The sequence below is a fragment of the Salvelinus alpinus genome, chromosome 6 (assembly GCF_045679555.1).
Source record: "Salvelinus alpinus chromosome 6, SLU_Salpinus.1, whole genome shotgun sequence".
Classification (NCBI taxonomy): domain Eukaryota; kingdom Metazoa; phylum Chordata; class Actinopteri; order Salmoniformes; family Salmonidae; genus Salvelinus; species Salvelinus alpinus.
In genome coordinates this window covers 77,824,567-77,842,890 of record NC_092091.1, presented here as the reverse complement: position 1 = coordinate 77,842,890, position 18,324 = coordinate 77,824,567, and the positions used below count along the sequence as shown (strand labels likewise).

The 18,324-nt window shown below is 40.9% G+C and overlaps 1 protein-coding gene across 5 annotated transcripts in view; it reads left to right on the top strand.

Moving 5' to 3' along the window:
- The window catches only part of LOC139579463 (receptor-type tyrosine-protein phosphatase H-like), a 307,157-nt gene that overhangs the window by 286,912 nt on the left and 1,921 nt on the right, over nt 1-18,324 (top strand). For 3 of the 5 annotated variants that reach the window (XM_071408157.1, XM_071408161.1, XM_071408162.1), the window contains exon 15: nt 18,192-18,301. In XM_071408157.1, coding sequence (XP_071264258.1) covers nt 18,192-18,301 — 110 coding nt within the window. Of the gene's footprint in view, nt 1-9,227; nt 9,498-10,821; nt 11,092-11,897; nt 11,982-12,064; nt 12,632-17,809; nt 17,950-18,191; nt 18,302-18,324 lie in introns of all 5 variants that reach the window. The other 2 variants (XM_071408160.1, XM_071408159.1) reach the window with 2 other exon arrangements.

Sequence of the window (18,324 nt, the reverse complement as noted above, 5' to 3'; positions counted from 1 at the left end):
AACGAAAAGGAGGTGGACGTACAGTACCAGTCAAAAGTTTGGACATACCTACTCATTCAAGGGTTTTTCTTTATTTTTGCTATTTTCTACATTGTAGAATAATAGTGAAGACATCAAAACTATGAAGTAACACATATGGAATCATGTAGTAACCATTAAAAGTGTTCAACAAATCAAAATATATCTTATATTTGAGATTCTTCAAAGTAGCCACCCTTTGCCTGGAATGTATTTCAATTAACAGGTGTGCCTTTCCTTCTTATTGCATTTGAGCCAATCAGTTGTGTTGTGACATGGTAGGGGTTGTATACAGAAGATATTTGATAAAATACCAAGTCCATATTATGGCAAGAACAACTCAAATAAGTAAAGAGAAACGACAGTCCATCATTACTTCAAGACATGAAGGTCAGTCAATCCGGAAAATTTCAAGTGCAGTTGCAAAAACTATCAAGTGCTATGATGAAACTGGCTCTCAAGAGGACTGCCACAGGAAAGGAAGACACAGAGTTACCTCTGCTGCAGAGGATAAGTTCATTAGAGTTAAAAGCCTCAGAAATTGCATCCCAAATAAATGCTTCACAGAGTTCAAGTAACAGACACATCTCAACATCAACTGTTCAGAGACTGTGTGAATCAGGCCTTCATGGTCAAATTGCTGCAAAGAAACCACTACTAAAGGACACCAATAATAAGAAGAGACTTGCTTGGGCCAAGAAACATGAGCAATGGACATTAGACCGGTGGAAATCTGTCCTTTGGTCCAAATTTGAGATTTTTGGTTCCAACCGCCGTGTCTTTGTGAGACGCAGAGTAGGTGAACGAATGATCTCCGCATGTGTGGTTCCCACCGTGATTCACGGAGGAGGAGGTGTGATGGTGTGGGGGTAATTTGCTGGTGACACTGTCTGTGATTTATTTAGAATTCAAGGCATACTTAACAAGCATGGCTACCACAGCATTCTGCAGCTATACGCCATCCCATCTGGTTTGCGCTTAGATGGACTATCACTTGTTTTCAACAGGACAATGACCCAACACACCACCAGGCTGTGTAAGGGCTATTTGACCAAGATGGAGATTGATGAAGTGCTGCATCAGAATACCTGGCCTCCACAATTTCCAAACCTTAACCCAATTGAGATGGTTTGGGATTAGTTGGACCACAGAGGGAAGGGAAAACAGCCAACAAAAGCTCAGCATATGTGGGAACAAATGCTCAGACTGTTGGAAAAGCATTCCAGGTAAAGCTAGTTGAGAGAATGCCAAGAGTGTGCAAAGCTGAATGAGTAGGTATGTCCAAACGTATATATAAATCACTTAAAATTCAATAGTTCCTTGACCATGTGACCTAAACTCCTCAAACCAACTTTGGAAAGTTCAAAGGGTTGTATGCCCCTACCCTGTGGAGTTCTCAAAAATGATTCAATTTCTTTGAACTTCATTTATTCATTTTACCTTCCATTTCTGACTTATAATTTCAATAGCTCCTTGTTCACATGACCTAGACACCTCACTCAAACTTTGTATTGTTCAAAGGGGAGGGACACACATTGCACACCCTTTGGTTTTCCCAAAAAAGGTTGGCTCACAATGGTTGTATGGCAGACGTATGTCTGACCGTATCTTGCATAACTTCTTCTGGCCTGGTCTGTAACAAGATGCTGTGGCATACTGTAAAGCCTGTTACATTTGCCAGCGGATGGGTAAACCAAATCAAGCTGTTTTGGTTGCACCTTTGTATCCTATTCCTGATTTTGACAAACTTTTCAGCAGGGTTCTGGTGGACTGTGTTGGTCCTTTGCCCAAAGCAAAGAGTGCTAACCAGTTTCTCTTAACCATCATGTGCTGCCACTAGTTTCCATGAGGCCATTCCATGGAGGAAAATCACGGCTCCCAGTAATGTTAATAAGGCCCTTATCAGACCATGATTTGAATTTCATGTTGAAGGTCTTCCAGCAAGTGCTACAGCAGTTGGGTGTTACCCATTGCCCCTCTAGTGTCTACCACCCAGAGTCTAAAGGTGTTCTTGAGAGAGTTAATAAGACTTTGAAGTATACATTGAGAGCTTACTGCTTTGAGTTTGAGAAAGACAGGGATGAAGGAGTCCCTCTTGTGCTATTTACAGCGCGGGAGTTTCAGTCTGAATGAGCTCATGTTTGGACATCATGTCAGAGGTCCTTTGAGCTTGTTGAAAGAGAAGTTGTTGCAGGACAACACCTCAAAAACAAAAACAAATTTGTTGGAGCACGTTTACGCTTTTCAATACAGATTTCTCCGCTCCTGTGAGTTTGCCAGTAAGAATCTGGAGAAGGCGCAAACAGAAGTGAAAGTTTGGTATGATCGAAAGCCCTGAACCCACACTTTCGATGTGAGTGATCATGTCCTGGTTTCGTTAGCGATGACTTCAGGCCAGAGCCCAGGGGAAAAAAACCTGGCTGTGTCATGTCAACATGTTGAAACCATACTTCTCCCGCTATGAGAAGTCCAGAAACCGGTAGTGATCTCCTGCCTGTGTCTCTCACTGTTGACTATTATCTTCCTTGAGAGCACGAGGAAAGCCCAGTACACCCTGTTCCTATTGGATGGTTGAGTAACTCAGAGATTCTAGAAAACCTTGATGTCTTTTTGGCACATTTGTATCTGGAGGAAAAAGGTGACATTGTTGCACTGCTTTTAGGTACACTATAAAAGTTGAATCGGTTATCATGGACTGTTTGGAGATGTTATGGCTGCTGTTTTAACATGGATATATTGTACCTTAACCTTTTTAAGGGCCAATCAGCAGTTGAAACAACAAAGCATCTGCTGACCTCTGTTTTGGTAAATTCAGAAACCTGAGCCTATATCGTGGTTTGTTTACAATTAATGAAGTAAAAAAAAGTGTATATTATGCGTTCTGACGAGGTTCCAATGTTGAACTAAGCTCACGAGGAAGTGGATATATATCATTCATTTAAGAGTAAAAACGTGGATGTAGCAATCACAGATTGCCGCTTATGGTTTAGGATAGGGTGAAATATATACATATATATATATATACATATATATATAAATAAAGTTGTGTCTAGCACTAGGATTGAACCCACAATGCTCAGAGCTGTAGCTTGCAGTTTTAGCCCATCCTCACACCCATCCTAACCACCCTGGCTTGTCACGAGCTTACCAGATCAGAGGTGGTCAAACCTCTCCTCTTGGACCCCCAGCCATTCCATGGATTTGAACTATTCCAGAACTAGCACACCTGATTCAACTTGTCAACTAATCATCAAGCCCTTGGTTAGATGAATCAGTGAGCTAGTTCAGGTCTACAGCAAAATTGTGAAACATCTGGGGGTCTCCGAGGAAAGGTTTGAAAACCCCTGTACTAGATGGTAACAGGCACGCACGTTGCCCCTAGTGGACGTTTGGAAATTGCCATGGAAAAACGGCTTGCCAACACATTACTTTATTTTTCCAAAAACGGGTTGGTAGCACGTAATCCACTAGAGTTTGGGCTCAATATAGAACATTTTCATGTAAAAAATATAAAGTAACCTTTTCCAAATGTCTACCCCCTATGATGTGACGTTATCAATGTAGACACATTGGGATTTTGTGTGGAACTTCTGCTTTTTTTCATGGGAGTTATCTGTTGCTGGATGAATGACAACGGAGACGATTGTAAAACAAAAAAAAGCACACAAACGCTCCGTATTTTAATGTATACAACTCGTCAGGCATCAGAAAATATTTGACTTGAGTAATACTTTTGACACACAAAAACTAACAAGGATGTATGTTCTATACGATTTCAGCCATGTTCATGCGATCAGTCTGACTGTACCCTTAGTGTGCATTAAATATCCCTAATTCTGAACCTGTTGTGCTTTATTCTCAACAGACCTGGAGTTGTAGATTCAACATCATAATGTACTAAACATGTTAACCTGTGAATTCTACTTTTTATAGAACTTTGAAGAGGAAAAGCCACTGAAACAAGTCAGAGATGAGTCGAAACCAGAGGAGGGATTCTCAGGAAGAAACACGGAAACATCCCAAGGTATTGTCTCCTGTTAAAGTTTTTCATACCAGCTCCATTCATTGCCCTTACACCTCATGTCTGCTAAATGACTAAAATGTAAATGTTTACCACGACATACTCCACTTTCAATAACATATGATTTGGTAACACTGCTATAAATGTTGTATTAATAAGCATTTCTAAACTATTTAAAGGTTATAAGTATAGGCTGGTTTACAGTTGGTCTATTTACATGTCTGTAGCCAATTTTTGCAGTGACATAATGAACATTATATTGTCATATGACATTAAACTTGTCCTTGCCGTTATGAAAAGGTATAAAACACAAAAACTGCTGTATTTTAAAAATGAATTTACACTGAACAAAAATATAATTGCAACATGTATAGTGTGCTGTGGACAATAAAAGGACACTCGAAAATGTACAGTTGTGTCAAACAACATAATCCCACAGACGTCTCAAGTTTTGAGGGAGTGTGCAATTGGCACATTGACTGCAGCAATGTCCACCAGAGCTGTTGCCGGATAATTGAATGTTCATTTCTTTACTACAAGACGCCTACAACGTTGTTTTAGAGAATTTGGCAGTCCGTCGAACCCGGCCTCACAACCACAGACCACGTGTGGGTTTGCACAACCAAATAATTTCTTTCATAAACCATCTCAGGGAAGCTCATCCTCGTGCACATCGTCCTCACCAGGGTCTTGACCTAAGTGCAGTTCGCCGTCGTAATTGACTTCAGTGGGCAAATGCTCACCTTCGATGGCCACAGGCACACTGAGGAAGTGTGCTCTTCACGGATGAATCCCGGTTTCAACTGTGCCGGGCAGATGGCAGACAGAGTGTAGGTTTTGTGTGGGAGAACGGCTTGCTGATGTCAACGTTGTGAACAAAATATGCATGGTGGCGGTGGGGTTATGGTATGGGCAGGGATAAGCTATGGACAACGAACACCATTGCATTTTATCAATGCCATTTTGAATGCACAGAGATACACTGAGATTCTGATGCCCATTGTCGTGCCATTCATCCACCACCATCGCCTCATGTTTCATCATGATAATGCACGTCCCCATGTCACAAGGATCTGAACACAATTCCTGGAAGCTGAAAATGTCCCAGTTCTTCCATGGCCTGCATACTCACCAGACATGTCACCCAGTGAGCATGTTTGGGATGCTCTGGGTCGACATGTACGACAGCGTGTTCCAGTTCCCACCAATATCCAGTAACTTCGCACAGCCATTGAAGAGGAGTGGGACAACATTCTACAGACCACAATCAACAGCCTGATCAACTCTATGCGAAGGAGATGTGTTGGCTGCATGAGGCAAATGGTTGTCTGACCAGTTACGGACTGGATTTCTGATTCACACCCCTACATTTTTAAAGCTATCTCAGTAAAATCTTTGAAATTTTTGCATGCTGCATTTATATGTTTGTTCACTATAATATATGTTAATCTAGCAAGCCAGGCAACTAAAATCAACTTTCTAAACAATGTTTAAGTTCATTAATAACTTTAAAATGTTTGTATTCATTATTACTGGAAAAGAAACTCATAACAATGTCATTATTTACAAGGTAATGGTGAGCTAATGACAGAAAATAGCTTAGGTTTGGGTTGTGTGTGACGAAATAAAAGCAGGGAATTCCACAGGAGAAATGTATTTTGCACTGTCTATTTGCTGTAGCAGTTGGGTAACCATGACAACAGACGTTGCAACAGGGTCAAAGTCTAACATTTGTTATGTCTTCGTGACAAGGAAAACGCCCGTCGCCTCACCTGTGTGTGACATGAAGGAGGACAGTATGCTTACTAGCCTTTACACATAAAATATAATTGAATGAATGTATCAAGAGGATATAAGGAGAATAAAACAAGGACAATAATGGTCTGGGATAAAAAATGTTTTCCATCATATCATAGGCCTGTGCCTTAAACAAGGCTGGTGTTGTTGCCTACTTTTTACATTTGACAAAAATAACTTTTTAGCTCTCGCAAGTAAGAATTTAAATTCAGCGTTACATACATCAGTCAACTTCCCTTTGAACATGAGTTCAATGAGTTCCGAATGATCAGGTTCTCTTTTGCATTGATCATTAACTTAAACAAATGTATTTATTATATACACTACATGACCAAAAGTATGTGGACACCTGCTTATCGAACATTTCATTCCAAAATCATTGGCATTAATATGGAGTTGGTCCCTGTTTTGCTGCTATAAGAGCCTCCACTCTTCTAGGGAGGCTTTCTACTAGATGTTGGAACATTGCTGCGGGGATCTGCTTCCATTCAGACACAAGAGAACTCGTGAGGTCGTGTCCTGATGTTGGGCGATTAGGCCTGGCTCGCGGTTCGCTTTCCAATTCATCCCAAAGGTGTTCGATGGGGTTGAGGTCAAGGCTCTGTGCAGGCCAGTCAAGTTCAGGCCAGTCAAGTTCTTCCACAAGATCGCGACAAACCATTTCTTTATGGACCTCACTATGGAAAGGGGACATTGTCATCCTGAAGCAGGAAAGGGCCTTCCCCAAACTGTTGCCACAAAGTTGGAAGCACAGAATCGTCTAGAACGTAATTGTAAGCTCTAGCGTTAAGATTTCCCACTACTGGAACTAAGGGGCCTGAACCATGAAAACAGCCCCAGACCATTTTTAATCCTCCACCAAACATTACAGTCGGCACGATGCATTGGGGCAGGTAGCGTTCTCCTGGCATCTGCAAAACCCAGATTCGTACGTCTTACTGCCAGATGGTGAAGCGTGATTCATCACTCCAGAGAACGTGTTTCCACTGCTCCAGAGTCCATTGGCGGCGGGCTTTACACCACTCCAGCCGACGCTTGACATTTCACATGGTGATCTTAGGCTTGTGTGCGACTGTTCAGCTATGGAAACCCATTTCATGAAGCTCCCAACGAACAGCTATTGTGCGTACAGAGGCAGTTTGGAACTCGGTAGTAAGTGTCCTACCACTTCGCGGCTGAGCCATTGTTGCTCCTAGACTTTTCCACTTCACAATAGCAGCACTTACAGTTGACCGAGGCAGCACTAGCAGGGCAGAAATTTTACGAACTAACTTGTTGGAAAGGTGGCATCCTATGACGATGCCACATTGAAAGTCACTGAGCTCTTCGGTAAGGTCATTCTACTGCCAATGTATGTATATGGAGATTGCATGGCTATGTGCTTGATTTTATACACCTGTCAGCAATGGGTGTGGCTGAAATAGCCAAATCCACTAATTTGAAGGAGTGTCCACATACTTTTGTATATCTAGTGTATTTTGCTAATTTTATCACTAGACTGTATTTTAAGAATTCAATGAGCGAGAATATTTTACACGCAAGAATTCACCTGTGTGAAGCGTTGTCTTTGTTGCTTGCTTTTCCCATTGCCTCTCCATTCAAACATGAATGGTAATAATACTGATTCACTGCACCTTAATTACATTGAGATTAGTTATTGGGGCGGCAGCGTAGCCTAGTGGTTAGAGCGTTGGACTAGTAACCGAAAGGCTGCAAGATCAAATCCCCGAGCTGACAAGGTACAAATCTGTCGTTCTGCCCCTGAACAAGGCAGTTAACCCACTGTTCCTAGGCTGTCATTGAAATTAAGAATTTGTTCTTAACTGACTTGCCTAGTTAAATAAAGGTCAAATATTCTGCCCATTTACTGTGATAGACACCTCCTGATAAAGTGCTAGAGGAGAACACTGAACTTCAAAGATTGAATCTTAAATGTTGTGTTCATGAGCTGCAAAACACAAAGGAAATATCCAGTAACACTTTCTATGATGCATACACATATAATGCCCTGTAAGTGCATTTATAATGCCTAAATATTCACTATAAGATATTAGAATCAAGTAGCATGTACCATCATCATTGCTTTCTGGTGGCAAACACTGTTAAAGTGGTTGACTTGTTAAGTAAAACAGTATTCAATGCTGGTCCTCAATGCTCAAATCAAATAATGCATGTGATGAAGTGGATATGCATATAAAACGTTGTACATGTAAGTGTAGCCTACATGTCTATCTAATATAGCCTATAGTAGCAACAATTATTTATATAGCAGTACTAGTTATGTTATTAGTAGTCTATTAATAGTAGGGTATACAATGATAACACTTAATCAAAGTTTAAAAGTTAAATCAACTCCCTCTCCCTTTCTCTATCAACATGTTTTGTTACTATTTCATTGCTAATGTTAATAATAATCACTTTACTATAATTTGAGCCTGTCTGTGGCAACACTTTACGTTGCATTAAGTTGCATTATTACACGATTATTACATGATAGTTCATGTTGTAGTTGTGCATTGTTACACTGTAACTGGTACATTTCTATTCAGTGCAGGTACACAAATGCCATTTCAAGATATCTACACAAAATAGCTACATAAAATGCCCATCAAACTACTTCAATTCAAACTTGTACAGTCTCGATTTTTCATAAAGTGCCCCAAATGTGAAGCAGGTATTAACTAATATAATTCATGATCCATTTTTAATCCATAATTGTGTGTGTGTGTGTGTAATATTATGTTAACTAATATAGTCCATCAGTTATACCTTAACTGTAGGGCAATAAAACATGAACTACAGTGTAATAGTGCAGCTTAATGTTAAGTGTTATCCACCCAGCTTTATATCCTATTCTGTTGCTGACAGTAGCATGAAACCATGAAAACAATACCTTGCTTTTCTTCTGGCTAGTCTTTCCTCCCTAGCAACTGGATCTGCGTTAATCTTTTGTCTGTGCCATGCACCCCTCTCCTTATTAGACAACGGCATCTACAGTATAAAGATAATGTGCCTTGAAATACCTTACAATTCCATAAAATTGTTTAAAATTATAATATTATTGTTATTGTGCAGAGGATTTATCACAGCATTCTTTTAATTGATATAAAGGTGCTGCCAAATATAATAGCACCTTTGCACTTTCTTAAATAATTACATATTTCTTTTGAAATAAGTTTAAATTGAAAACAACTTTTGCTATCCACACCTTGTTATTGGATTTTAAACACTGCAGAATTTTTGTTGTTGTTGTTGTGTGACTTCAAATTATTTTTTTAGCTTGTTTCTTTCCATATCAAAAGTAATTGCAAGCTGGTCTTTTCTACTTTTCCTCCTGTAATATATTTCTAGAGTTAAACTGTAGCCCTGACAATAATGTATTTTCCCTTAGTACTTCCTGCTCCAGACCAGCTGACTGTTGACTCAGTGGACACCACATCAGCTGCTGTTAGCTGGAACCAGCCACCAGGATTGAACCAAACCCAACATCATTACCAGATCTCCTACCAGAGTCCAGGGACAAAACCACACATCACTACCACATCTTCACACAGCATCACTCTCTCTGACCTGCAAGGTGGTACTCAGTACTCTGTCACTGTCTGCACTGAGCTGGAAAATGGAAAGCAAAGCAAACTGGTGTCAACAACCTTCACCACAGGTAAGGAATTACCCTTCTTAAGTATGATGTCTGGTGCAAAACTTTGACTAGTTATGAAAATGACTAATGTAAATTAACAAATCATAATGGATGTGTCAGTTTTACATTCCCCAAAGACAAACACAATGTCATCGCTCCCCGAAAAGGGAACAAACAAAGATAATCGCTTCAACAACCAAAAACAACCAGAAAAGGATTCTGAAAGGCACCATGGGGGTTCCCACTGAAAGATGGCAAAGCCACTAGTAAGGGGTTCTAAAAGCCACCCACCATGGATGTTCACTAAGGTTTGTCTCAGATAAGCAAACACCAACTCAGGATCTGGAGTAAAAAGGATATGGAGCTAAATAAACAGGAGTTTTTGGCTAAATGCCGTGACCACCCTAACATGAGGTTTAGGTCTCCATACATCTCCATCTGATGCACTGAACCAGCAGCTCTTAAATACCAGCAGGACCAGCAGCTCTTAAATACCAGCAGGACCAGCAGCTCTTAAATACCAGCAGGGCCAGCAGCTCTTAAATACCAGCAGGGCCAGCAGCTCTTAAATACCAGCAGGGCCAGCAGCTCTTAAATACCAGCAGGGCCAGCGGCTCTTAAATACCAGCGGGGCCAGCGGCTCTTAAATACCAGCAGGACCAGCGGCTCTTAAATAACAGCGGGGCCAGCACAGTTGTAACAAATACTGACTCCAATCAGAGCGCCCAACCTAGTCAACCTCTAAATGGACAAAGAAACTGAAACTCGTAACAGAACCGAAACCCGTAACAGTCAGCATGGGATGTAAAGGTCCAGTATCTTCCCTGATGAGAAATATATGATGGTGAATTCCCCAGATCTCATCATGCAGTTTGGTGCTGAAATCATTAAACGTTGTTTATAATACAGTATCTGAATTCAGGCTTTCTTCCCTTCCTGTGAGTCATTATGTCAAGGAGTTGATCTGCCTCTGCTTGCTTTAACTTTATCAGTACTACAGTGTTAAACACATGTTATTGTGGAGGGATCTAGAATTACAACATTCTTTTCATGTATATTTATTTATCTTTGGTGTGGCAACAATCTGTCAGCAGGACAGCACCCTTACTAAATTAATATAGCAGAAACCCTTAATTTGTGTTACTTTACAAATCCTACTAAATGAATATAGCAGAAACCCTTCATTTGTGTTACTTTACAAATCCAACTTCTGTTGTGTGACGTCTGTTTTTAACTTATTTCTTCCCAGATCTAAAGGAATTGCAAGCAGCCTTTTCAACTTTTCTTCCTGCAGTATATTTCTGTAGTTAAACTATAGCCCTGACAATATTCTATTTTCTCTTAGTACTTCCTGTTCCAGACCAGCTGACTGTTGACTCAGTGGACACCACATCAGCTGCTGTTAGCTGGAGCCAGCCACAAGGATTGGACCAAACCCAACATCATTACCAGATCTCCTACCGCTGTCCAGGGACAGAACCACACATCATCTCCACATCTTCACACAGCATCACTCTCTCTGACCTGAAACCTGCTACTCAGTACTCTGTCACTGTCTGCACTGTGCTGGAAAATGGAAAGAAAAGTCGACTGGTGTCAACAACCCTCACCACAAGTAAGGAATTACCCTACCTACTTAAGTATTAGTTAGTGTCAAAGTTTATTACATTTTAACTAGTTATCAAAATGACTGAAGTAATCATATAATAGATGTGTCAGTATGGGATGTAAATGTACATTATCTTTGACTACTATTCTACTTTTCCTCCTGTTAAAGAGGATAGAGATCCTCATCATTTCATGATTTAATTATTTCTAAATAGTCTAAACTTTCTCACTCTGAACTTCTAACACCAGTGGGATGGGTGTGACTTCTTGACAATGATCACAATGTCTCCAACGTACAGCGCTCCGTACAGCGCTCCTGGAGGAATTAGGATGAAGTGCCTTGTTCAAGGGTACAACATATTATTCACCTTGTCCGCTCCGGTATTCAAACCTGCAACCTTTCGGTTATAGGCACAACACTGTAACCTCAAGGCTGCCTGCCTCTACCTTACCCCTAAATACAGGGCCCGTTAATATTGAGGATACCTGCCTCTACCTACAGTTCCCTTTTTCAGGTGCGGGCTGAAAATCTACGTTTTCACATTGCATTTTTTTTTTAGGGGGCAGGAGAATTGACGATGAGAAAACTCCAAATAACTTTGATCGCTTTAATTATAATTTTTTTACACTGCAAATTGTAACTATTTTTAATGCCATGAGAGGCAGCGGATCCAGCCAAATAGGTTCTGGAATGCATCAGTCCAAACTGAGAGGTGCCGGATCCTGTTGCCGCAGAATCCAGCTCAAATTAAACACTGATGATACAAGTAAAACACATTACCAAAGATCTGACTTTAATAACTTGTGATTCAGTACATTTTCAGTGGTGGAAGAGACCCTCCAGAGTTGCTGCAGTGTGTGTTCTACTGGCTGTCATCATAGGCCTGTTGGATTCCTGTAAGTGAACATTGTTTTTTATTAAACATTTGTAGTCAATGTTGTGATAGTTACACATTTTGATTGACTTTTCCGTTTTACAGATGCAACTGCAGAGCGAGACCAGCTACAGAATAGTCTAAATACCAGGACTACAGAGAGAGACCAGCTACAGAATAGTCTAAATACCAGGACCACCGAGAGAGACCAGTTACAGAATAGTCTAAATACCAGCACCACAGATAGAGACCAGCTACAGAATAGTCTAAATACCAGGACCACAGAGAGAGACCAGCTACAGAATAGTCTAAATACCAGGACCACCGAGAGAGACCAGTTACAGAATAGTCTAAATACCAGGACCACAGAGAAAGACCAGCTACAGAATAGTCTAAATACCAGGACCACAGAGAGAGACCAGCTACAGAATAGTCTAAATACCAGGACCACAGAGAGAGACCAGCTACAGAATAGTCTAAATACCAGGACCACAGAGAGAGACCAGCTACAGAATAGTCTAAATACCAGGACCACAGAGAGAGACCAGCTACAGAATAGTCTAAATACCAGGGCCACTGAAGTAGACAAGTTGATGAAGAGTCTGAACACTACAACTATGGAGCGTGACCGGCTACAGAAGGAGATAGAAAGACTGAACTGGGAGAACAAAGGTAAGGACAGCCCCCCCACAGTTTTGGTAGTTGACCTGTTATCTCACACATAAACGTATTCAAGAAGTATTATCAGCGCCAGCCATGGCCATTAGGACCAGAAACAAATGACAGGAACTGTGTTTTGCCTTAGCTCTCAACACACGCCACAGGAGATCAGAGGTCATCAGAACTACCTACCTACAACTCCCTCAGATTTTGTTTTGTCAGTCAAGGAAGTTTGATATATAATGTAGTTCTACATATTTTATCATTCACTGTGGCATCGTTTAGAATTCACCAGTGACCTTGTGGTTAGTGTCCACCCTGAGATTGGAAGTTTGATCCCCCACTGAGTTATATGAAAGGCTGTACAATGTTACCTGATGAGTGTCTGCTTGGGACTCAGCATTAAGGAGATAAAGTGGAGGTAAGGTCTTATGATAGACTAGTGTCCAGCGGGTGTACTTACATTTTAATTTTATTTAAACAGGATCAACTGAGACCAAGGTCTCATTTGCAGTAGAGCCCTGTTTTCAATACAAAGAAATAAACATACAGTGGCAAGGAAAAGTGTGAACCCTTTGGAATTACCTGGATTTCTGCATAAATTGGTCATTAAATGTGAACTGGTCTTCATCTAGGTCACAACAATAGACAAACACAGTATGCTTAAACTTTTAACAAACAATTATTTTCATCTCTTTATTGAACTCACCGTGTAAACATTCACAGTGCAGGGTGGAAAAAGTAGGTGAACCCTTGGATTTAATAGCTGGTTGACCCTCCTTTGGCAGCAATAACCTCAACCAAACATTTTCTGTTATTGCGGATCAGACCTGCAAAACGGTCAGGAGGCGTTTTGGACCATTCCTCTTTACAAAACTGTTTCAGTTCAGTAATATTCTTGGGATGTCTGGTGTGAACAGCTCTCTTGAGGTCATGCCACAGTATCTCAATCGGGTTGAGGTCAGGACTCTGACTGGGCCACTCCAGAAAGCGTATTTTCTTCTGTTGAAACATTCTGTTGTTGATTTACTTCTGTGTTTTGGGTCGTTGTCTTGTTGCATCACCCAACTTCTGTTGAGCTTCAATTGGCGGACAGATAGCCTTACATTCTTCTGCAAAATGTTGATAAACTTGGGAATTAATTTTTCCGTTGATGATAGCATGCTGTCCAGGCCCTGAGGCGACAAAGCAGCCCCAAACCATGATGTTCCCTCCACCATACTTTAAAGTTGGGATGAGGTTTTGATGTTGGTGTGCTGTGCCTTTTTTTCTCCACACATAGTGTTGTGTGTTCCTTCCAAACAACTCAACTTTAGTTTAATCTGTCCACAGAATATTTTGCCAGTCACGCTGTGGAACATCCAGGTGCTCTTTTGCAAACTTCCAACGTTGAGCAATGTCTTTTTTGGACAGCAGTGGTGTCCTCCCAAGAACACCATTCTTGTTTAGCGTTTTATGTATCGTAGACTTGTCAGAGATGTTAGCATGTTCCACAGATTTCTGTAAGTCATTAGCTGAAACTCTAGGATTCTTCTGAACATCATTGTGCTCTGTGCTCTTGCAGTCATCTTTGCAGGATGGCCACTCCGAGGGAGAGTTGCAACAGTGCTGAACTTTATCCATTTATAGACAATTTGTCTTACCGTGGACTGATGAACATTGAGGCTTTTAGAGATACATTTGTAACCCTTTCCAGCTTTATGCAAGTCAACAATTCTTAATCGTAGGTCTTCTGAGATGTCTTTTGTTTGAGGCATGGTTCACATAAGGCAAAGCTTCTTGTGAATGGCAAACTCAAATTTTGTGAGTGTTTTTTATAGGGCAAGGCAGCTCTAACCAATATCTCCAATCTCGTCTCATTGATTGGACTCCAGGTTAGCTGACTCCTGAATCCAATTAGCTTTTTGAGAAGTCATTAGCTCAGGCTTAGTTTAAGCAGACTGTTTGTCTATTGTTGTGACTTAGATGAAGATCAGATCAAATTTCATGACCAATTTATGTAGAAATCCAGGTAATTCCAAAGGGTTCATATACTTTTTCTTGCCACTGTATGCACAACTCAGACACAATACATATACGCCTTAAGAAAAACAATCACAGTTAACATTTACAAGATCAGAAATCAATTTTTTGAATTTCCCAAGAACATCAATTCTAAAAGTTTTTTTGTAAATTGTTCCACATACAGTTGAAGTCGGAAGTTTACATACACCTTTGCCAAATACATTTAAACTCAGTTTTCCACAATTCCTGACATTTAATCCTCGTAAAATTTCCCTGTCTTAGGTCAGTTAGGATCACCACTTTATTTTTAGAAATGAATTGTCAGAATAATAGTAGAGAGAATGGTTTATTTCAGCTTTTATTTCTTTCATCACATTCCCAGTGGGTCAGAAGTTTACATGCACTCAATTAGTATTTGGTAACATTCCCTTGAAATTGTTTAACTTGGGTCAAACATTTCAGGTAGCCTTTCACAAGCTTTCCACAATAAGTTGGGTAAATTTTGGCCCATTCCTCCTGACAGAGCTGGTGTAACTGAGTCAGGTTTGTAGGCCTCCTTGCTCGCAGACGCTTTTTCAGTTCTGCCCACAAATGTTCTATAGGGTTGAGGTCAGGGCTTTGTGATGGCCACTCCAATACCTTGACTGTGTTGTCCTTAAGCCATTTTGCCACAACTTTGGAAGTATGTTTGGGGTCATTGTCCATTTGGAAGACCCATTTGCGGCCAAGCTTTAAACTTCCTGAATGACGTCTTGAGATGTTGCTTCAATAAATCCACATAATTTTCCTTCCTCATGCCATAATTTTCCTTCCTCATGCCATCTTTGCCATCTATTCTGTGAAGTGCACCAGTCGCTCCTGCAGCAAAACACCCCCACAACATGATGCTGCCACCCCCGTGCTTCGTGGTTGGGATGGTGTTCTTCAGCTTGCAAGCCTCCCCCTTTTTCCTCCAAACATAACGATGACCATTATGGCCAAACAGTTCTATTTTTGTTTCAGCAGACCAAAAAGTACAATCTTTGTCCCCATGTGCAGTTGCAAACCGTAGTCTGGCTTTTTTTTTACTGTGGAAATAAATACTTTTGTACCTGTTTCCTCCAGCATCTTCACAAGGCCCTTTGCTGTTCTGGGATTGATTTGCACTTTTCGCACCAAAGTACGTTCATCTCTAGGAGACAGAACGCATCTCCCTCCTGAGCGGTATGACGGCTGCGTGGTCCCATGGTGTTTTTACTTGCGTACTATTGTTTGTACAGATGAACGTGGTACCTTCAGGGGTTTGGCAATTGCTTCCTAGGATGAACCAGAGTTGTGGAGGTCTACAATTTTTTGGTCTTGGCTGTTTTCTTTAGATTTTCCCATGGTGTCAATCAAAGAGGCACTGAGTTTGAAGGTTGGCCTTGAAATACACCCACAGGTACAAGCTGTTTAAAGTCACAGTCAACTTGGTGTATGTAAACTTGTGACCCACTGGAATTGTGATACAGTGAATTATAAGTGAAATAATCTGTCTGTAAACAGTTGTTGGAAAAATTACTTGCGTCATGCACAAAGTAGATGTCCTAACCGACTTGCCAAAACTATAGTTTGTTAACAATACATTTGTGGAGTGGTTGAAAAACGAGTTTTAACCAACCTAAGTGTATGTAAACTTCCAACTTCAACTGTATAAGTTACATCATAACTGAAAGGGCATGTTCTGATCTGTGTAGAAACTGTGGGGATCTGAAGTGTAATGTAATTCATTGACCCAGTTTTATAATTAGTAATTCTAGAAGAGACTAGAGATGTCAGATACATTGGAAGTTATTACTTGTACATCAAGCTGCCTCACACTACAGAAACAGGATCAGGATCCTATGAGCTGTTCTGACCTCTCACAAGCCAAGGCTCATGCAAAGCTACTTACTTATTCAGTGTGGGAATAAATAATAGTTGCAAAGTTATGTTTAACTTGAATGTCACTGAACAAAAATATAAAGGCAACATGTAAAGTGTTGGTCCCATGTTTCATGAGCTGAAATAAAGTATATCAGAAATGTCAGATATGCACAAACAGCTCAAATGTTGTGCACAAATTTGTTTACGTCTCTGTTAGTGAGCTTATCTCTTTTGCCAAGATAATCCATCCACCTGACAGGTGTGGCATATCAAGAATCTGATTAAACAGCATGATAATTACACAGGTGCACCTTATGCCGGGGACAGTAAGAGGCCACTCTAAAATGTGCAGTTTGGTCCACAACACAATGCCATCTGTCTCAAATTGAGGAAGCATGCAGTTGGCATGGTGACTCCAAGAATGTCGACCCGACCTGTTGTCAGAGATTTTTATGTTAATTTCTCTACATTAAGTCTCCTCCAACGTCGTTTTAGAGAATTTGGCAGTATGTCCAACTGGCCTCACAACTGCAGACCACGTGTAACCACGCCAGATCAGGACCTCCACATCTGACTCCTTCACCTGCCACTCAGACAACTGATGAAACTGTAGGTTTGCACAACCGATGAATTTCTGCACAAACTGTCAGACATCATCTCAGGGAAGCTCATCTGCATGTAGCAAGGATCTGTACACATTTCCTGGAAGCTGAAAATGTCCCAGTTCTTCCATGTCCTGAACTCACCAGACATGTCACCCATTGAGCATGTCTGTGATGCTCTGGATTGACGTGTACAACAGCGTGTTCCAGTTCCCGCCAATATCCAGCAGCTTTGCACAGCCATTGAAGTGGAGTGGGACAACATTCCACAGGCCACAATCAACAGTCTGATCAACTCTATGTGAAGGAGACAAATGGTGGTTTTCTGATCCACACCCCTACCTTTTATTTAAAGATATCTGTGACCAACAGATGCATGTCTGTATTCCCAGTCATGTGAAACCCATACATTAGGGCCTAAAAAATGTATTTCAATGGACTGATTTCCTGATATGAACTGTAACTAAGTAAAATCTTTGAAATGGTTGCATGTTGCGTTTATAATTTTGTTCAGTGTAAAAGCTGTAGACTAACAGGCAATTCACACAAACGATTGCTGTGGGAAATCACCAGAACAGTATAATTCTGGTGAAGAATCTCAATCAGCTCATTGGAAGGGTTCATTAGCTTTATCTGTGTCATGCTCTTTTTATTTTTCATAACATTTGAGTGTCAAATATGGTAAATGTCAAACTTCTAGCGTCTTGTCCTGAAGGATGGAGAAAGTTTGGCTCCAGCTTTTACTACCTCTCTACTGAGAAGAAAACCTGGGAGAAGAGTAGACAGGACTGTCTGGAGAGAGGAGCAGACCTGGTAATCATTAACAGTGAAGAGGAACAGGTGAGAGACAGACATGTATCTAGCACTGCATCTCACTAGACACTCTGGTTCGAATCCAGGCTGTATCACAACCAGCCATGATTGGGAGTCCCATAGGGCGGCGCACAATTGGCCCAGCGTCGTCTGGGTTTGGCCAGTGTAGGCCGTCATTGTAAATAACAATTTGTTCTCAGCTGATTTGCCTGGTTGAATAAAAAATACATGAGTTAAACTGTACCAATGCTTTTTCTGTTCCTCAACAGACATTTATCAATGGGTTTGAGTCAGTCAAGTGGGTCTGGATTGGTCTGACTGATTCTGTTACTGAGGGGACCTGGAAATGGGTGGACGGCACCCCACTGACCACCCCAAGGTAAGAGACTACTGCTCTAATAA